Source organism: Peromyscus californicus, unplaced genomic scaffold, assembly GCF_007827085.1.
Source record: "Peromyscus californicus insignis strain IS unplaced genomic scaffold, ASM782708v3 Scaffold_17__1_contigs__length_78620276, whole genome shotgun sequence".
NCBI lineage: Eukaryota > Metazoa > Chordata > Mammalia > Rodentia > Cricetidae > Peromyscus > Peromyscus californicus.
The window spans coordinates 77603885-77625629 of record NW_026294469.1 but is presented as its reverse complement, the minus strand read 5'-3'; the positions used below and the strand labels follow the sequence as shown (position 1 = coordinate 77625629).

Here is a 21745-nt window from a genome sequence, read left to right as displayed (position 1 = left end):
ATAAATACATGAGAAAGTTTAATATCTAATATGTACTATGATATCATTTATATATGTGTGTGCATGTATATATACATATATATATACATACACATATACATATATATATGCTGATAAGAATTGATTTGGATGAAAGGGTATAATTTGAGGCTGTCTTTCTTTTTCATTTCACTTATTATTTAAACCCTAAGTGTCATGCCTGCGATATTGCCACACAAGAAGTCACACATTAAATAGGGAGAGGTGAGTTGGAGAAGGTTGAGGGTTGAGATAGTTAGATTTCCTCAAAACAAACTGCATTCATGCACAAAATCCTCACACGATGAAAAAATTAATGCAAATCTTCCCCAGAAGCTGGAGTTATTTAGAGGTTATGACCTATCTAATGTGGTCAAAATTCTGGTAGTCAAAATTGTGTCTTCTATAAAAGGAGTATGCACTGTCTTCTATATATTCCAAGAAAAATCTTTCACCTTTGACATATGTGTATTTAAGCCCATGAATTACTAAGGCTTACCACCTAAATAAAAATAATATAACATCAGTTAACAAAAAAAAAACAAAACAACAAAAACAAACAAACAAACAAAAAAACTTCACCTACATATTTTATATTTAAGTGTTGGTTCTGGCATTTGTCAAATCGAAATATCTTAAATTGTTGACCATTACATCTTTTGAGACCTAAGTAACTTGAATTACTTTCAGTTCCATATTAACTTTGTTTATTTAAAGTACAATATATTATGCCATCATAGAAATCTAATAACAAATTAATTTTCAGAAATAAATATGAAATTTTTAAATAATGAAAAAATATTGATTTTAGGATTGAAAAGTCCAAGATTTCACAAATTTAATGACTGCTCATAATTATTTTTATGCTGCATTGACAGGTTTTAGTATGATAATAGAAACATTTTTATTTTGGTGCACTAGAAATTATTTTAAAAGTTGACCTCCTTTAAGTAAATACAGTTGAGTACAATATGGTAAATCTAGATAATATTGATAGTGAAAAATATTACAGTTAGAATTCAGAAGCTTTTTTTTTTTTTTTTTGGTTTTTCGAGACAGGGTTTCTCTGTGTAGCTTTGCGCCTTTCCTGGATCTCGTGCTGTAGACCAGGCTGGCCTCGAACTCACAGAGATCCGCCTGCCTCTGCCTCCCAAGTGCTGGGATTAAAGGCGTGCGCCACCACCGCCCGGCCTAGAATTCAGAAGCTTTTATAACATATTACAGTTAGAATTCCGAAGCTTTTATAAAGTAGGATTTTTATATTCCTCATTAGTGCTTTTCTTTCTTGTCATCTCTTTAAATTCTTAAACGAAAGAGGTTAAGTCATCATGGTTTTGACCCACAACCAAAATCCTGATTTATTTCAAAAGCCCTAGAAACGGGATCTGCTTACAAAGGCTCTCGGTATTTCTAAATGTAAATTTTCAAGTAGAGAAAGTACTTTGAACTATATCAGCTGTCAGATTGCCTGAGCACTGATGTTAGGCATTCTTTAGTACACAGGACAGTTTTCAAATCTGCTTATTACTTGAATTTGTTGATTTTTGTTATGATGACAAAAAATGAAGTCTGTAATATCTTTTCTGGTATTATTCTACATTAGTAAATAAAAGTGTCTGTGAAAGACTACTGACATGTGTTTTTTAATATTATTTGTTTATTATGTGTAGGACATTTTATTTAACTCTCTAGCAGATTATGACCTTTTTACTCACACTTTACATTAATTCTTAAGCAAAATATATTCATCATTGCTTTTAGACTCAGGTTTGATAATAATATTTGTTTAGGCAAAGTTAATAATGTTTGGAAATAATATCTCTTTTCAAACATAACTTCAATCTATTGTCTTAGAATAACATTGGGTTTAAGCATCATTTAAAAATTCAAGAGTTATATTTTATTTGAGAAAATGCCTTGGTGTGATTAAAATATGTTTGTCACAGTTCCAAAAAAGAATGTTCATCTTTCTCCAAAGGATGTTACTCATCAGAAATTAAAAGATATTTGGGTGCAGTTCTTCTCACTTAGAAGAGAAACTACTTTCAGATAGATGATAGGTAGAAGATTCATAAGTAGATGATGGAATGTGTATATACACATACAAATACATGCTTTTATATAAAGACAACTTTATTATACCTGAAATAACTAATTGTACCATTCTAATGTTGCATGTTAATCTTAGGATGACAAGTGGAGAGAAAAGCAAATGTCAATAATGATATGTAAGAATTCTCTTGGATGTGACAGTCCAAGAGTTGCATGTGGCCACTAAAAATCTTCAAAGAATAGATGGAAAGTAGACTATAACCCTTTTAAAACAATAACTACATCTATTTATTTTGTACATGTTATTTTATATGATATAAGTGCAGGTTTTATTCAGGAATCGATCACTTTAACTGGGCTATACTATGGAACCCTAATCAATGTTAGCAGTGTTATCTTCAAATATGGGGAAGAAATTTTGAAATATATGAAATATGTGTATGCATTGTCCATAAAGCACAATTGATCTCAATAGTTCTAAGTTTAATAGTTCTAAGCCCTATTGAGCTTAATAGATTCCAAATTATAAATGGAATTCGGTTTTTTTTCCTTTCATTAGTTTTCTTCAAAACAGTTGAAGCATGTATGATAAAGTGAAAGTATTTTTTGTTATACAAGTAAATCAAAAGAGAGGTCCTTGTCAAAGAACATGCTCCTTATATTGATCCAACTCTAGAGACCAATAACTAGAGAAATCAGGAATCTGGACATTAGAACCAGACCTGGTCCACCTGCTTAGTAGGTTGTGTAGTAAAGGACAGTTATATCCTCTGATCATCAAGTTTCTTTCCTTTCATGCAATGATGGAAGCTAATATCAGCTCATTAGGATGTCATCAATATTGTATAAATCAAGTTCAAGATCCTAGACATACTATCAAACCTAAACATGGAAATGCCCATTTCCACACTAATAATGTGGTTATTAAAATATAATAGAGATGGAAGAGTAATCAGAATGCACTATGTACATGTGAAAACTGTCAAATAACAAAATTTATTAATAAACAAGAAAAACATAACATGAAGAAAAGTTCAAGTTTTCTTCAAAATAGTTTAAGCATACAAAATAAAGTGAAAGCATTGTTTGTTATACAAGTGAGTCAAAAGATACTTCTTTATCAAAGAAAACACTCCTTACATTGATCTGACTCTAGAGACCAATAACTATAGAAGTCAGGAATCTGGATATTAGAACCAGACCTTGGGCTGAAATTTCATTCTCAAGCTCCTTCAGTGCTCTTGGTACCAGGTAGCTAACAATAATTAGCTCTTTGTCTTTCAGATTCATGCTTGTGAAAATTATTGGTACACAAATTCCAAAAACTATTCTTTTAAACACTGGAAGGTCAAAACACTAAACTTCTGAGTTATCATTTAGGCAGGTGTCAGATGCTGTGTGGCTTAGTCTTGTCTGGAACCTGTATGATTGGAAGGTATTAGAGGAGAGACTTCTTGCTAAATCTCATCAATATTCAACACATATTTAATGGAACTCTCTTTGTATCAAATTGTTATTGCTTTCTGTGGATGCAAGTTTAATAACAGCACAGCCTCCATGAAACTATTCTGCATGATCATTAGACTATTTTCAAATATGGCAACCAATATGAATGATGACCAAAATTGAAGGCCTAATGGAAGACATTATGTTTTGTTCTTTACTGGTAGTAGATAGAGTCAATTCAAACTTAGTAATATGACCTATCAGAAAGTGCTTAAGGGCATAAGGTAGCGATAACTGGCCATTTTGTTTAAAGCCCTGAAATGTATTATATACACTATACATTAAAATAAAAATCTTATCTCATTGGAGAGGTAGTTCAGTGATAGAATGTTTGCTTAGTATATACAAGGCTCTGGGGGCTTATCCCCAGAATTTCAAAAGTAAAAAGAAAAAAATATTTTTCTCTTTCAAGGTAACTGAACTGCACAACATCAAAAATATAACCAGACTGCCTCGAGAGACAAAGAAGCATGCAGTGGCAATTATCTTTCATGACGAAACGTCAAAGACATTTGCTTGTGAGTCAGGTAAGCAATTTCAGGCCCATCTACAGCTTGAGGAAATTGAGTTGTTTCAGAGACAATGACTCAGACAGATGAATCCACACGGAAGTCTGAATAGGATGGCATATTGTAATGAGAATGTGTGGTAGAAGACTTTTAAAAAGCTAAACATACTGGTATACTGTAGAAACAGATGTTTTGGATTTCTGCTATCTTGTCTTTGTCTGGAGCTTGTTCCCAGGTTGTCTGAGGTCTCTTAGGGTTTTTGTTCAAGCTTTGAGAATTTAGTAAACAATACCTGGGCGGTTTTCAGAATCAGCATACGACTTGTATTCAGGGTTTGGCAAAGTATAGGTGTGAAGCATTTGCTAGTAATGCTACCATGAGAAAGCTCACTCAAGAGCGGCCTAGCTCCCAGACATTTTAGAACTGAACTTTGAGCAATGTGTTGCTTTCATGGAGTCTCAGTACTATAAGTCAATATATTTTAGATTGAATTTTAGCATGCCAGTTCATAAAACACTCTGACATTATGGAGACACAAGCAGTTTGTCGTCTGAATCTGCAGTATTTTTCATGGAGCAATCCCTGTTTAATGTAACGTATTACTTGGCTTATTGCCTTTTAAAGATTCAGTCAATGAAATGCTGCATTTGCTTTATAATGGATGTTTTTAGAAAAGATGCAGGAAAAAAATGTCCAAAGCTTTGAAAAATATGAATTTAAAATAGTAGTGAGGTTTTTAGGAAAGCTTTGATATTATTTTTAAGGGGAGATATGGCTAAAAGTTTGTTTAATTAAAATAAGGTTATATTATAAAAACTAAGAATGTCACTTTGTCTAACTGGAATTGCTACAACTTATCTAATTTTATATGAACTTTGCTGAGCTGAACTGGAATTTATCCAATAGTTCATTCCTTTAACACCTTTACCCATCAGCCCTACTGGAATATTTCTCTTCGGTTGCCATCTGGCCTCATCTCATTTAAAATAGACTTTTTGAAGTTGCAAAGTTGCCTGAATTGGTAAAAGGAAAATTTATACGTTATTGGTCCTGTTTCAACCTCACTGCTAACATATGATATTGTCTAAAACCTTTCAGCTTTCTGCCTTCTTGGCCAACTCCTTAAAACTCTCTAAGCATATAATTTTCTCTGAGTTCCTAAATATATAATATTTATATCATATATTAAAACTAATTACAACCAAAAAATCATTTTCTACAAAAATAACTTTTCTAATTTTATTTTCACAGTTTATTATTTTCAACATTAAAATAAGCAGTATTGAACATGCATAAAGAACTCTAGAGTTAAATTTCAAAAAGAATGGTATTTAGTTATATTTATTTAGGTAAAAATCTTATTTGGAATTTTTGGAGAAAAATTAACCCAAAATTTATTTAATTACTTAATGAATTCAATTTACTATCTTTTTGACTCTGATAATTATCAGTGCTATAATAGAAATATTCAGTGTAGTCAAATGGCTTTTATGATTTAAATAGCTATAATCCACTGTCCAGTTTCCTATCAGCTGGATTTTAAAGTAGGGTACAAATTTTGAGAAGGTATTGTTCCTTTTCAAATTTTGATGTTCTAAAACATTTGTGAGGATGCATATCCTTTGACATATAGATGTGAATATATGTATGTATATGGTGTTGAATGGCATGTTTCGCCAAATTGCAGCATTCCCTAAGAACTGTAATATTTTCTGCAAGAGGAAATAGGAGGCTCGTGAGCCCCAGGAGATAAACTAAAGGTTACCAAAAGTCACATGTGAAGAGGAAAAAAATGAAACTTAAAAGATTATTGAGGGCCTTTACCCAACAATGTAAATGGGAGTAAACAGTTGTTGGGAATGAAGATTCTCACCAGCCATAGACATCCAGACTGTGAATCTGCTTGTAGGCTGCATAGAAAGCTCCAGGGTTGCAGTTTCAGAAGTCATCAGCCATGCTAGGGTAAGCTTTCTGATGTTACAGCTGCTTTTGTGTAATCCCTGGTTCTTGTAACCCCTCATCCATACTCTTGTTAGTAAGCCCAATAGACAAAGTCATTGGTCCACCAAATTTGACATTGCTAGAATTAATGCTTTGGTCTGTCAGGGGCTCTCTTCTTGGGATAAGCTGACATGTGTATGTCTCAGCTCTTCAGAAAAAAAAAATCTATCACACAATACATAGTGTGTGCATATACCCAATTTCATCTCAAAGTCCCTTGCTGCTCTATGTTATTCTTTCTCATCACCATGGTCACCTCCCTTGTCTGATGAAGGATATATACCAGAGGGACAGAGGAAAAGTAGATATTTCCTTGTACTCTGATATTTAAAGATATTTTAATGAGTTTGTATTAAGTAGATACTACACATGTGTTCTGTGGGTGCTTCATCCTCACGCCTGACTAAAATAATCCAAGTTCTTTATGTCTCAGTACTGGTACATTGACTCAGAAATATTCACAATCAAAACAAAGAGCCATCCCCATGTGTGCATCTGTACTTCTTGGAGTCTTGACTTTGAAATGAGGATTATAATTTAATTCTAGGAATCAGGGCAGCAAGATGTCCAGAGAGAAACTGTGACATCATGTAGGTGGCATCCAGGTCCCCTAGCCTGAGCATAAGGCTCAGCACTGAGCACAGTTTGCTCAATGAATTCACAAGCACATTTAAACAATTTCCAGGAAGGTCATAAGAGATTGGGATTTAAAATTAAATAGCCAAGTATATTCAGAATCTAGAACTTAGTTTCTAAAAATAGTTAACTAGGATTTGTAGAGAACTGGCTGATTCTAGGACTAAATGCAGGAACTAGTCAAGAGGAAGTCAGAGCATCTTATAGAACTGAAAAATACAGAACAGAATTAATTAATTGATCTATCAATCAAAACAAACTATTGAAGGAGCACAAGTTGGGCAAATCCACAGCACTTGAGCAGCAAAGAGAGATAGAATTGGATTATAACTCCTTCTAAATATTATGAGGGTATGTTGATGTAATGTTTAAATGAATTACTGAGCAGAGATAGAAAAATATCCCATGCAGAAGAATCTTTAATTAGAAAGTGATATGTAATTCCTCACTTTCCAAGTGTGAGGTATGCACTGTGACTTAATTCCAAAGAGAAGTGGGTGAGAAGGAATAATTTGATAATGAAAAATAGTAACATTCTATCTTAGCTGAGTAATCTGGTGGGGATCATTAGTGATAAGTCCTTTGTTATAATGTGGAAACCCGAATCATGTCTCATGGTCTTTACCCTAGCAAAGTGTGTACCAAATGCAATCATAAGAAAAAAAACAGAAAAATTCAAATGCTACAACATATTGCATTAGAATTTTCCCAAAATTTAAGGCCTGTTCCGTAAGATGGAACCCATACCTAACACTGCAAAAATATTTTAACTCTAATAGCTTCAAAATATATGGATCACATTCACACCAACAGCATTCTGAGTCAAAATTACCATGTGATGGACTCATTAAATCACAGTGAGAGCATCACATGTGTTATTTAAACAAACAGTTTTAATCACTTTAGGATAATCAGAGAATCTTCAGAGTTTTTACTTTGGATCTTCCCATTATTAAGTATAAGAAATGACAGTTTCTTTGAAATACTGCTAATGAAATCTCTATGATTTCTTCTATAAGCATAAGCCAAAGCTCTATTCAGTCTTTGTAAATACAATCCATTCTGAAAAAAAAAAATGATGTTTATCATGTCTGTATTATACAGGACCAGTAGCAATCTGAGCCTGGAATTTGGATTGTTTGTAATGGTTTCATGACTCATGTAAGATTGTTGAGAAATGAAGGGTTCTTATCTAAAAAAATGTGGTCTAACTTCTAAGAGAATTATTTCCTAAAAGTGCATCTAAAGTCAGATTCAAATTATTTAAATTTATAGTAAAAATTTTTCAACTAATGTAAATTATGATTTATTTAAAAGTATTATTTGTTTCTTAAAGTCACTTTTGATGTGAGAATACAGCAGCCTTCTAGAAGCTAGAAGTTAAAGGATATGGAAAACAATGGTGTAATGTTTTAATTGTTGACTTCAAGGATTTTGATGGTGGAAAACAGGGGACTTGAAACTCACAACAAAAAAATTGATTTTTTTTGCAAAATTATTATTATATTTTATTTTATATAGAACTTAAGAAATTAAGTTCTTAATTATTTTATATAGAATTAAGATATAGTATACCAAATATATTGGAAAGGCTGTTTTATTTTCTTTGAAATTGCTGTGACAATTAGACTTTGTATATATTATTAAACACATCTACAGCCATACCACCCTGAGCATACACAATCCGTCTGATCTTGGAAGATTATTAAACACGTGAATAAATTGCCAGAGTTAAAAAAAAGCTTTTCTCTGAGGTTTAATAAAAAGCATGTTATTCCTCGCCAGTATGAGGGGCATTTCCACTCCCCAGAAGGAGGAACTTCAAGGACATCTTCATTATTTTATGACTCAAGGTGCAACAGGGTCTCTTAAAAAGAGCTTTTGAAGTTTCAAAAATAAACTAAACACCAAATTAATAGAAGGATAGATTAGCTATGGTGTCTATTGCTGTGATTAAAAAACCATAACCAAAAGTAATTTGGGGAGAAAATGGTTTATTTCATCTTATAAATCACAGGTCACAATCTATAACTGAGAGAAGTCAGGTCAGAAATTTAATGCAGGAACCGGGAGGCAGTAGCTGAAGTAGAAGTCATGGGAAAATACTGCTTACATACTGGCTTGCTCCTTCTGGCTTACTCACCTGTTCTTCTTAGGCAACTCAGAACCACCTGTTTAAGGGTGGTGCCTCCCACAAGAGCTAGGCCCTCCCACATCAATAATTTGAAGAGTGCTCTACATAGTTGCCTACAGGCCAATCTTATGGAGGTATTTCTCTCAGCTAAGATTTCTTCTTCCCAGATATGTCTAAGTTTGTGTGAAGTCAACAGAAACCAACCAGCACAAAGCAGAAAGTGAAACATATCAGAAATAAATGAAATAGAGAATAATTAATTTAATTACACATGATGGTCCTAGAAGATATATCATTAATCAAAGCACTTGAGCCTCCATGTGGGTGCTGGGAATTGAACTCAGGATCTCTGGAAGAACAGCCAGTGCTCTTAACATCTGAGCCATCTCTCCAGCACTTAAATCACAAGTTGAAGACCCGAGCTTAGAGTTCCAGAAATCATGTAAAAAGCTGAGCATAGTGACATGTCTGTAATACCAGCACACTTGGTTTCACTACCATGCTTGGCCACTTACAAAAGACTAGTATCAATTCTTCATAAATATTCCAGAAATTTGAAGAAAGAATCATCCAAATACATTCTATTAAGCCAGCATTACCCTGATACCCAAATCATGCAAGACTAAAAATCAGCAACCAAAAACTGACATCAAATATCCAGAATAAAAATAGATATAAAAAACCTTTAAAAAAGTTATATCACACCAAATCTAATAGCACATATTAATTCATGTTAAACATGATAAATTGGAATTCATTCCAGAAAGGAATTGAACATACAAATCAATATATGACATACTACATGAAAAAACATGAAAGACAAAGCTCATGATCATTATCATCTTAATAAATTCAGAAATGTGTTTTGATAGAATTCATGTTTGAAAACACCCTGGAAATTTTAGAAATAGAAATAATCTGTATACATATAATAAAAACAATTTATAATGAACCAACAGTTAGGATCATATGGAACTGTGAAAGCAGAGTTTTTAAGTAAGGTTGGGAGCAGGATAAGAATGTCACTTTCTAACTTCATTCAACATAATGCTGGAAAGCCTAACCAGAGATTTCAGGGCAGGGAAAGAAATGAAGATGCCAAGATTGGAAAATAAAAAGTCAACTTGTATTTTTTGAAGATGATATTTTCATATATATAATATATATATATTATATATACACACATATTCAAAACTAATATTAGAAGTAAGTGAATTTAACAATTCTGCAGAATTAAATAATCAACATACCCCAAATTAGCAATATTGTTTCATGCAAATTGATCTTTGTAATAAATAAACCAATATCACCTACAGGTTATAAGCATTATATACCTAATTATAAGTTTAATTTTCTCAAAAATGTAAAATTTTTCTATGATGAAAATTGTAAAATACCAATGAAAGAAAATAAACACATACACAAATTGATACCCTGTGTTCATAGAGTAGAAGAATCAATATTGTTAAATTGTTTATATTATTCTAAGCAATCTATATTATAAATAAATCCTCTATTGTGTCAAAGTCATTCTAATAACTGTACAAAATAATCCCAGGATGCGTTTTTGTCCAAAGATAACCAAACTTTTCTAGAGAAATTTAGAACAAAATGAACAGCAGAATTCATTGTTACTAGATTTTGTAATATATTCTAAAACTGCAATAGTGGAAGCAACATTGCATTGATACAAGTATAGAAACATAAAATAAAGCAATATATCTATAACTGAGCATTTGAAAACAAGTTAAGGGCCAGGCATAGCAGCATAAACCTTTAATCCCAGCTGTAGGGAGGCAGAGGTAGGTAGATCTCTGTGAGTCTGAATCTAGCTTGGTCTACAGAGTTTCAAGCTAAGCAGGACTACATAGTGAAACCATAGCTCAAAAATAAAAGAACATGCTTTAGAAAATGTTCAGCCTTTTCAAATAGAGTTCCAGGAAAATTTAATGTCCATATGCACAAAGGTGAAACTAGACATACATGATACCTATTTGCCTCATTGAAAAAAATACCCTGATAAAATCAACTTAAGGAAGGAAGGGTGTATTTTTTACACTTTAAGGGTACAGTCCATCATGGGTGAAGTCACGGTGGCAGCTCAATGCTGCTGGTCATGTTGCACCTATAAGTCAAGAAGTAGAGACCAGGGAGTGCTGCGACTCAGCTTCCTTTTGTATTCAGTCTTGGACACCAGTTCATTTAAAATATCTTCTCATCTCAATTTATCTAATCTCACAGATATGTCTCCCTGGTGATTCTACATCCCATCAAGTTTACAGTCAAGATTAATCATCATGACTCCACCATTTGGAAACTCGATATGTAAACACATCAATTTAAACCCATAAGATCCTACCCCTATGTGATTCTGCATAGGTTCATGGCTATGTCATAATGCAGAATCATTCATTTAACTTCAGTAGTCCTCAGATTCCTCAGCAGTTTCCACACTGTTTACAAGTCCAGTCTACATCTCATTAGAGACTCAACCAATCTCTAATCTGTGAAAACCTATAAAATTAGAAACAAGTTATGTATTTCCAATACACAACAGCACAACATGAAAATTCTTATTCCAAATGGGAAGAATAGTAGAATAAAAAAGAATCTTAGGATCATCTTAAATTCAGAAATGGCTTTTGATTAAAAAAAAAAAAGACTAAAACCTAGGAAAAGAAACACTAAATCCCGTGACTCCATCTGGCACTCATAATGGAACCCTCTGGGCTCTAAAGGACTTGGGTGGCTCTAGCCTTCCAGTTCTGCCCTTCTATGCTACTATAATACACATAGCTTCCCTCTTGGGCCAGCTCCACTCCATTCCTAGAGATTTGCTGGTAGATGTCTCTTATTTATAACATCTCATTCTCAATTGCCTCCTAGGATTCACCCTCATGGGTTCACATAGAGGACTTTCTAGATGTCCAGGCAGAGACTCTAGTCCTGCCACACACTGCTTGCCTCAGTAGCTCTCTGGAACCATGGTGCTTCTCAATTCGTACTAGTTTTGTTGCTAGTTGAGGGTGGAGCATGGCCCAGCTTAACCACAGTTACATCAGCTTCTGTGGCTGACTCAGGGGAAACACTTCCCTAGGTTGCTGCTTTTGTGGAACAACAAATCCCTGAAGCAGAATCTTCAGCTTAGGCTCTCTCACTCTATAGGATACATTTCTGTGGTGATTATAAAAACCACAATTACCCGTTGCAACCATAATCTTTCATGAGTTACAAAAAGTAACTACAAATAATTAGTGACTTTAATGAAATACATGGACTATGAATTTAAGGGAAAATGTGGGAGAATTGCATCACAGCATGTGGATGAGTAAAGTCAAAATAGACAAAATGGATTGCACAAAAGCAAAACAAAATAGAGTGAAAGATTACCTATAAAAGGCATATATATATGCAACAGGAAGCTTGGATTTAGAATTCACAAGTAACTCTGAAAACTCAATGGCAGATGGGCTCTGGATTATAATGTATTCAATAGACATTTCTCCTAACAAGACATATAAGTGACACATATATATATATATGTGTGTATATATATGTATGTATATATATATGTATATATATATATATATATATCAGCATGATGAACACTAAGGGAAATGAAAACAAAATCATGATAAATTATCCTCTCACCCCAGTAAGAAGGCTGTTATCAAGAAGAGGAAAGATAGCACTACTAGAGAAGATGTGATGAAAGAGAACCTTATAGAAGGTTCTCTTTCCCAGTGATTCTAGGTAGTGGCTAGCTGAATTTTAAATTTTTAAATTATAATTTCTGGGTTTAAAATTCAACCAACAATTAGCATGAATAAAGAAAACAGGCACAAATAGTATAGTCGTTATAGAAAAACACATGGAGGTATCTTCACAAATTAAAAATAGAAATGCCATTCAAACCCCCTTCTGGGTATACATCCAAAGAACTGAACTCAGTATATGCAGAGCCATCTGCACTCCTGTGCTCATAGCAGCACAGTTCTCGAAAACCAAGAGAAACAACAAAAGTATCTGTTAACCGATTAATGAATGTTCTAATTACATTTGTGTTGCTGTGATAAAACAGGTGGCAAAGGCCATTTTTTGCTATGCTCTGCTGGCTTTCTTTACTTTTACACAGTTCAGGGCCCAGCCATGAGATGGTGCCACCCACATTCAAGGTGGATCTTCTTACCTCAACAATAAAGGCAATCATCCATAGATATGCCTACTTAGCAACCTGATTTAGATAAGTCATGCTTAAGACTCTCTTCCCAGGTGATTCTAGGTAGTGGCGAGTTGAATTTTAAAATTTTAAATTATACTTTCTAGGTTTAAAATTCAACTAACAATTAGCATGAATAAAGAAAGCATGGTACATGCTCTTCACAGAATGCTGTGTAGTTTAGAAGAATAAAATCTACTGATATGCAGTAACATGGATAGAGCTCATTAAATGGAATAAAGAAGACAGAAAATCAAGAACTGGATAATCTAATCGCATGTGTAACCTAAAATAGTTGACCTCATAGGAATTGAAAGTAGAATAGTGGTTACCAGAGTCTGGAAAGAATAAGTATATTGGGGTCAGAAGTATAGATACAGGTTTATTGATAGATATAAAGCTGTACTTGAAGAGGAATAATAAATTATAACATATTATTGTACAATAAAGTGACTACACATAATGAATATATACTGTACATTTTCACAAACAAGAAGATAGGGTATTATGTTTCACTATGAAAAAAATAATGTTTATGAATGTGTGCATATGTATACACACAATTAAAATACCCATCTCAGCATGTTGATTCCTTATTAATAAATACAATTTAAAAACTTTAATGCTTTTTGAAACAAATAACACAATCAGTAATAGCTTCTATATAATAAAATATTCAGAAGTAAATTTAAGAAAGTAGATACAAGATCTTTAAGCATGTAAGTATACAATACTGTCATTTTCATCTTTTAATCACTCATGGTTCATAGTGCATGGCAAAGCATCACCAGACCAGAAACTAAGAACTCTGTCCCTGCAGAAAGGCAGTAGCATGTTCATGTTATTTTTATCTTCCCCAAGTCCCATGATGGTATGTTTTTAGATGGATCTCTCAGCATGCTAGAATTTGCTTTATATTGTCTACCCCATGACCAGAGGTTCCCAGGACTTCCAAAACAAGCAGCACAGATTACTACATGCAGCAACAAGCCAAACCCTTACCTCCTTGGTAGTAGGACAGTTGGCTGGTCATCACACTGCTGTACATTTTCAGGTGCCAGGTGACTCCAGACAGAGGGCTCAGCCTCCCAATTTGGAGATGTGTTGCTGAGTAGCACAGTCAGCAAAAAGCAGCCTGGAGGCTTGAAGTTCACAATAGATTTAATCACCCAGGTCACACAAGGTTTCACACTTGTAATTTCTTTCTGTTTTTCTTTAATTCACTTTTGGAATCATACCCATCATTGTTTTTTATTGAATGCCTAGTGTGTGCCACTCATATTTATTAAACTTCTAATGTGCGCTCATCTGTTTTTATTAAATATCTAGTGTGTGCCAAATATTCATCTATGCTTTAGATTGGAATGAACATTGAAGAGATAATTAAAAATCAATTACTATAAAAATACTAGGAATGGAAACTGAAATATATTTTATAATATAAATTTCGAATTTCAATATATAAATTTAACAAATATCTTTTAATTTTACATTTATAAAATAAGAAATGTGATAGTAATGTACTATAGCAACAAAAACTTAAAATATTCAGGAATTTCAAACTATATAACAGGTACTATATAACAGAAATTAAAAAGTTCCTAAGAACTAAAACATGCTATTTTCTCAGATAGAAAACCACAATATTAAAAAATAGAAATTGCTTCTATGCCCATTACTCTTTATATTTTTTCTTCTTATTTATTCTTCTCTCATACAGTACATCCCAACAACAGCTCACTTCTCTTCACTCCTCCCAGTTCCAACTTCCATCTCCCCCAGAGCCACTGCTCCTCCAAACAGAGTGTAACAATATGCAATAAGACTAAGCACAAACCCTCGTATCAAGGCTGAACAAGGCAACCCAATAGAAGGAAAAGAGTCCCAAGAGTAGGCAAAAAGTGTCAGAGACACCCCCACTCCCACTGTTAGGACTCCCACAATAATACCAAGCTAAACAACCAAAGCATGCATGCAGAGGACCTAGCATAGACCCATGCAAGTTTGTGGTTGTTACTTCTGTCTCTGTGAACTAAGATGAGCCCTGCTTAGTTGATTCTGTGGGCTGTGTTCTCCTGGTGTTCTCAACCCCTCTGATGCCTATAATTCTAGTCCCCTTCTTTGGCTGGATTCCCTGATCTCCACCTAATGGTTGTCTGTTGGTTTCTACATCTGCTTCTATCAGTTGCTGGAGAAAGCCGTGTAGACGAATTTCTAAACAGTCTTATGAAATAACAAACAGAGAGCCAGTTGCAGGGCTAAAAGCCATAGAGATCAGAGAAATAGTGAGAGCCACCAGCTAACCTTAGCTCACCATGCCACAGTAACTTCCCAAGAGAGAGCTTCTTCCTGTCTAACCTGCACCTTTATTGCCTTGCTGTTCTGACTTCTCATTGGCTCTTAGCCCAGCTTCCTCACTTCCTTGTCATTGCCTGTCAGCACAGAACTCCAAGTCTCTATGGTTGGTACTGGGATTAAAGGCATGTGTCACCACGTTTGGCTGTTCCCTAGTGTGCCTTGAACACACAGAGACCCTGCTTGCCATATGATTGGATTAAGGGCATGTGCTACCACTGCCTGACTTTTGTTTATGGCTGGCTATGTCCTCTGCTCTCCTGGAAAACTTTATTTATTAACAAACAAATAATATATCATCACATTTCAGCACAAATAGAATATCACCACAAAACCTCTCTGGTGGTGATTAGACTAGGCACTAATCTATGAGTATAGCAGAATATCATTAGGAATTATTGCTGTGGGATATTCTGTATACTATGAATGTGTTGCTCTGATTGGTTGATAAATAAAATGCTGATTGGCCAATAGCCAGGCAGGAAGTATAGGTGGGATAAACAGACAAGGAGAATTCTGGGAAGTGGAAGGCTGAGTAAGTAGATGCCAGCCCGCTGTCCAGGGAGCAGCATGTAATGGCACACAGGTAAAGCCACAGAATATATGGCAACATATAGATTAACAGAAATGGGCTGAGTTTAAGTGTAAGTTAAGTCAGTAGTTAGCCTGAGCTAATGGCTGAGCAGTTTTAATTAATATTAAGCCTCTGTGTGTTCATTTGGGTCTGAGCGGCTGTGGGACTGCAGGACCGCAGGAAGTGAGTGGGACCAGGAAAACCTCAGCTACAAATTATTTCATTGTTTTTTTTTGTTGGTTTGGTTTTAATCAGTTGTTTGGTTCTCCCCTAGGTCTCTGAGACATTCAGCCTCTGGCTCCTTGCCATCCAGGCAGTGTCAGGGATGGCTTCCTCCCTCTCAATGCTTGGGCCTCAAGTTAGAGCAGTCATTGGTTGGCCACTTCCACAAACTCTGAGCCATCATCACACCAGCACTCCTGGCAGGCAGGATAGATGTAGGTTGAACATTTTGTTGCATGATTGTGGTCCCAGTCCTGCCACTGGGAGCCTTGCTGTTACAGAATATGGACAGTTAAAGCCCCTATCCTCTATTACTAGGAGTCCTAACTTGAGTCAACCTCATAGGTACCAGGAAGTTTTTACTGTGCTGTTTCCACATGGTCCCCTAAATGCTCCCCCTGCCCAGTTCAGTCATCTCTCCTTGTACTCACTCTCTCTCTCTCTCTCTCTCTCTCTCTCTCTCTCTCTCTCTCTCTCTCTCTCACAATCCCTCTCTCCCCCACCCCTCCCTTCCCAACATGATCCCTCCTGTTCCTATACACACCTGCCCCAAGTCCACCCACAAAATCTATTCTATTACCTTTTCCCAGGGAGATCCATGTGTGCTCCCTAGAGCCCTCCTTGTTACTTAGCCTCTTTGGGTCTATGGATTATACTGTGATTATTCATTACTTAACAGCTAATATCCCTTTTTAAGTGAGAATATATCATGTTTGTCCTTATGGGTTTGGGTTACCTAACTCAGGATCTTTTTTTCTAATTCCCTTTGCCTGCAAATTACATGATATTTCTAACACCGAGTAAGACTCCATTGTGTAAATGTACCACATTTTCTTTATCTATTCTTTGAAGGACATCCAGGTTGTTTCTAGTTTCTGGCTATTATGAACAATGCTGCTATGAACATAGCTGAGCAAGTGTTCTTGTGATAGGATGAGGCTTATTTTGGGTATATGCCCAAAAGTGATATATCTGCATCTTGAGGTAGATTGATTTCCAGTTTTCTGAAGGAACTGCCATATTGATTTCCATAATGGTTGTAAAAGTTTGCACTCCCACTATCTATAGAGAAGTGTAACTCTTGCTCCACACCCTCTCCAGCATGAGCTGTCACTTGCATTATTGATCTTACATCTTCATTATTTTAACATGCAGTCATGAAATATCTATGGTCTACTGGTTCCAGGACCCCACAGACACCAAAGTACCCAGCATGTCAAGGTTATAAAAATGACATAGTACTTACAAACAACCTACACATATTCTCCCATATGCTTGAAATATTTCTATATTACTTGTACAATCTAATACTATGAAAGTATCATGTGAGCAACTATTCTACTGCACTGTTTAAGTAATGCTAGTGGGAAAATCTGCTCAAATTCAGCAGATGCAGTTTTTCCTGAGTATCTTTGACTTATAGGTGGTTAAGTCTATTGGTTAATAAATCATGGATAGAAGAAGACAATCTTCAGAATATTTGAGAAATATGCATCTTCAGCTTCCCCAATGCCAAATAATCCATTTTTAAATAACAAAGAACATTTTTCCAAAGAAGACATGCAAATGCCAAAAGGTGTATGAAAAAACTCTATACATGATTAATCACCAAGGAAATACAAATCAAAACCATGTATCACATAAAACCTGTCCAAGTGTTTCCTATAAAAAAGATGAGAAAGGACAAGTGCTGTAGACAACATGGAAATTGCACATGTTGGCAAGAATGTGTTCCATGGGAGATGATGTTGTTTCTCCATTACACAAGAAATGAATAAACCAAACAGCATACCATACCGCATAGACACACATAGTTATCATTCCTATTAAATTAAGAATGTAACTACTCTCTACTCTAATAGTCGAAACCAGGATGTCAAAGAAATTAGCATTCTCCTATCTGTTACAATCATAAGGTTAGAACAATGGACAAACTAAGAAAAATTGGGGTCTAGAGAGATGGCATTCAGTGGATAAAGTGCTTGCTAGGAACCATGAAAACCTGGTTTCAGGTCCCCAGCCATCTACAGTGTTTTATGTCTATAGCTACAAGTATTGATCTACTTCAGAATTAATAAGGGGTCCCTCCTTCAAAGATTCTGCAACTTGATGCTCATTCTAGGTAGTAGACCATTTTATGTTTATGATACTAGAACCAGTGTAATGAAAGTAAGATAGTAAAACCACTAATACATTTTGGTGATATTAAATGGTCTAATACAGGATGTTATGAGTTCACCATTTTTAATCTGAAATACCAGCTGGTATATACCCAAGATAGAGAAGGAAATAAGTTTTACTGTTTTTAAGACAAATTAGGACATGGCTTTAAAGATCAAATTCCTATACTGCCTCCAGAGTGATGGTTTTTGCCAGCATGATTCCTCTGACTCCAGTGATTCGGCTCCTGCACTTTTATGAACCATTCATTCCTTGAGGCGTCTTGAGAGACATTTCTGTTTATCAATTCTTCAATCCAAAAGGCAGCTTGAACCAAGTAAGAACAACCTCTATTTCTTGCTGACTCCATTGTTTCAGACCACTATTGATAGTTTAAAACTATTGGCTTCTTAGCTCTCCCAGTAAGAGATACGTAAGAACTTATTAAAAGAACAGAGTGGCCTGATGTGATCTGAACTGTGTGGGAATTTGAGGGAGTTAATTCTACAGTGAAAGTGTCGTGTGTGCAGCCATGACAATATAATGAGACTTAGAATTTTTAATGTTCTTCACAGACTTACACCGAGGAAAAATATTAAGTCATACCATGATTTATACAAATTTAAATTATCTCATATTTTATTTAAATTGTATCTCATACTCATTTAATATTACCATATTACCATTGCATAAAAATTTAAATTATTTGGATGATTTCTGGGCATGATTTGGTCAGCTTGGCAGGATAATCAAATTGGAAAGAAAACTGATATGACAAAGAAAGATTATTATTCTTTTTAGTTTGTAGATTCTGGCCTATAGTGAATACAAGGTGCCCATGATGAGGAGACTCCTTCAGAAGTAATCTCTGAAGAGCAACCACAGTCAGGACAGGGATGAACTAGTTCCATCCAGAATGAATGTGGCTAATATATCATTCTTCTAAGGGGCGTTTCAGACTGGTACCTTAGAAGAAAAAATGAGTCTATTAAGCATAGTATGCAAAATCTCAATGCATCCTGTTTCAATCTCTCACTAAACATCATATCAGAATATTCTAGAAATTTCTGACAGCTTGAGAGTAAGACCTAACATACATCATGAAAATATTTGCCTTCTCTTCCCAACTCCAGTAGTTTTCTTTTTCAGTTTTAGGCTGTTGCTATTTTGTTTTACTTGGTGGCCATCTGATGAGTCAATGTTGGATGTCATCCATGCTAGTGACCCATGGCAGCCAACATGCTACCATTCCAGCTACATGGCCATAATTCCATAATTCAGACAGGTTACCTTAATGACCCATCTCTAAGATAGACAGGTAGATCTCCCCTAAAGTAATTATAGAATGATTTATGCCATGTATAAGAATTTGAAAGCTGTCTTCTGTGTTTTGTAAACAATTAACATATACATGGTTCTGATAGAGAACCTTGTATTTTTAACCTTGGGGCATTAAGAAAATATACTTTCACTTTATTTTTCAGAGTTTATATAGCGAATATTACCTTTGAGTTTCAATGTGAAGTTTTACCATATGCTACTGTTTTACAGAACTGTACTTTTCTAAGAAATCAAGCCATCGGTAACTGAGAGCTAGGCTTGCTGAAATCTTTGAAGCAGAAAAATGATTTGAATAATTTTATGAAGAATAAAAACTGATTCAGCTGAAGTGTTGATGAGGTCTTGAATTTGCTTTGTAAAGTAACAGCATACCTGAAAACCTCAGAAGGATATGTAAGACAGTCATTTAAAATTTCTAGAAAACGTTTGACAGTATTAAGTAGTACAAGAAACCTCAAAGATGTTCAGAATATTCTCAAAGCAAAGAAAAACAACTGAATTTGCATAGGAGTAGATGGTATTCTCAAAATGTGTGTTCAAACATGAATATAACCTTAGAGATAAGGGTTTGCAAAAATAATCAAAATGAAGTTATTTTGGACCAGTGTCAGCAAAGAATGTGTGGCATCTTTAAGAGAAAAGAAAGGGAGATGTACATGTGGAGACATGGGAGAAAAGATACCACCTGGGGGTAGTGTCAGAGATAGAGAAGATACAGCCACACCAAGGAATGCCAACCAAGGCCAAAAGAAGCTGGGAGCTAGGAAAAACCAGCAGTTGCTAACACTCACTTCAGAACTATGAGACAATAGATAATTTTAAACTATCCATTTATAACTTGTTACAACTGTCTCAGGAAAATGATAAAGACTGCCTCCAAATAATATTGAAATCCTTGATCTGTGGGTGGTAAGTTACATAGTTACTTAGTTACTACAGCTACATAGAAGAAATGATTTCTGTCTGGTGCACTGTATATAGCACAGTGACTGTAGACACAGCTGTGCACTGCACATTTGAGGAAACCAAGGGAAAAGACTGAGAAAGTCTTATCACAGAGCAGTAATATAGGTTCAGAAGACAGATATACATAGTCTGATTATAATATGATACAACATACACATGTATCTAAATATCTTGTGATACCTCATTAATAGTATATTTTCTGTATTGGTTAAAAATAAATACAAAATAAAAACCAAACGTGTGTGTGTGTGTGTGTGTGTGTGTGTGTGTGTGTGTGTGTGTGTGTGTGTGTGTGTTTTGTTTTTGTGAGACAAGGTCTAAATAGCCTTGGGTAGCTGGAACTTACTACATAGACCAGGCTGGCTTCAAACTTACAGCAATCCTTTCACATCTGCCTCTCAATTACTGGTATTAAAACATGCACAACCACACTTAGTTTAAAATTGTGTGTGTGTGCGTGTGCATGTACGTGTGTGTATATACATGTGTATTGTTAAAAACTTATTTGTGGTGTTTGTGAGTGAATTTCAGCAGGTAGAGATGAAAAGAATTCTGTGTGTTATGGTAAACAATTATGAAATTCTTTTGTCCTTTAAATAAATGATTTTGGAAATGGGAAGTGAGTGGAAATAGTTAAGACTCATTCAGATCTTTGAATTTTTTGAACATAAGGGTCCACACCTCTCTTTCTCAACCCAGAGTCTTAGGTAAGCTAAGCAAGCATTCTACCCCTGAGGCATATATACAGCCCCCTTAAATATATCCATTTCATAGATAGTAGCATAGATATTTCTGATTACCAAAATGTTATAGGCTGTCTGAAAAACGACATCAATGTTTTTGCATTAAGAAATCACACAGTGAAAATTAGTAAGCCTTAAGAAGTAGTTAAAAACAATTCTCAGCTTATAGATCTGGCAGGTTGTGGAGAAAGTGTGGGTGGGGTAGGAGAGCCACTAGATTGGACCCTGGAAGAAAAGGTGGAATGTACAGCTGGGTGGAGATAATTAATGTTCAGCATATAGGAATGAACAGAGGTGTTACAAGAAGAT

General features: G+C 34.9%; 1 protein-coding gene across 2 annotated transcripts in view; it reads left to right on the top strand.

Annotated features, from left to right (window-relative positions):
* Dok6 (docking protein 6) overlaps positions 1–21745 on the top strand; it is a 407881-nt gene that overhangs the window by 170186 nt on the left and 215950 nt on the right. For both annotated transcript variants that reach the window (XM_052742739.1, XM_052742740.1), the window contains one exon: positions 3989–4103. In XM_052742739.1, coding sequence (XP_052598699.1) covers positions 3989–4103 — 115 coding nt within the window. The remainder of the gene's footprint in view (positions 1–3988; positions 4104–21745) is intronic.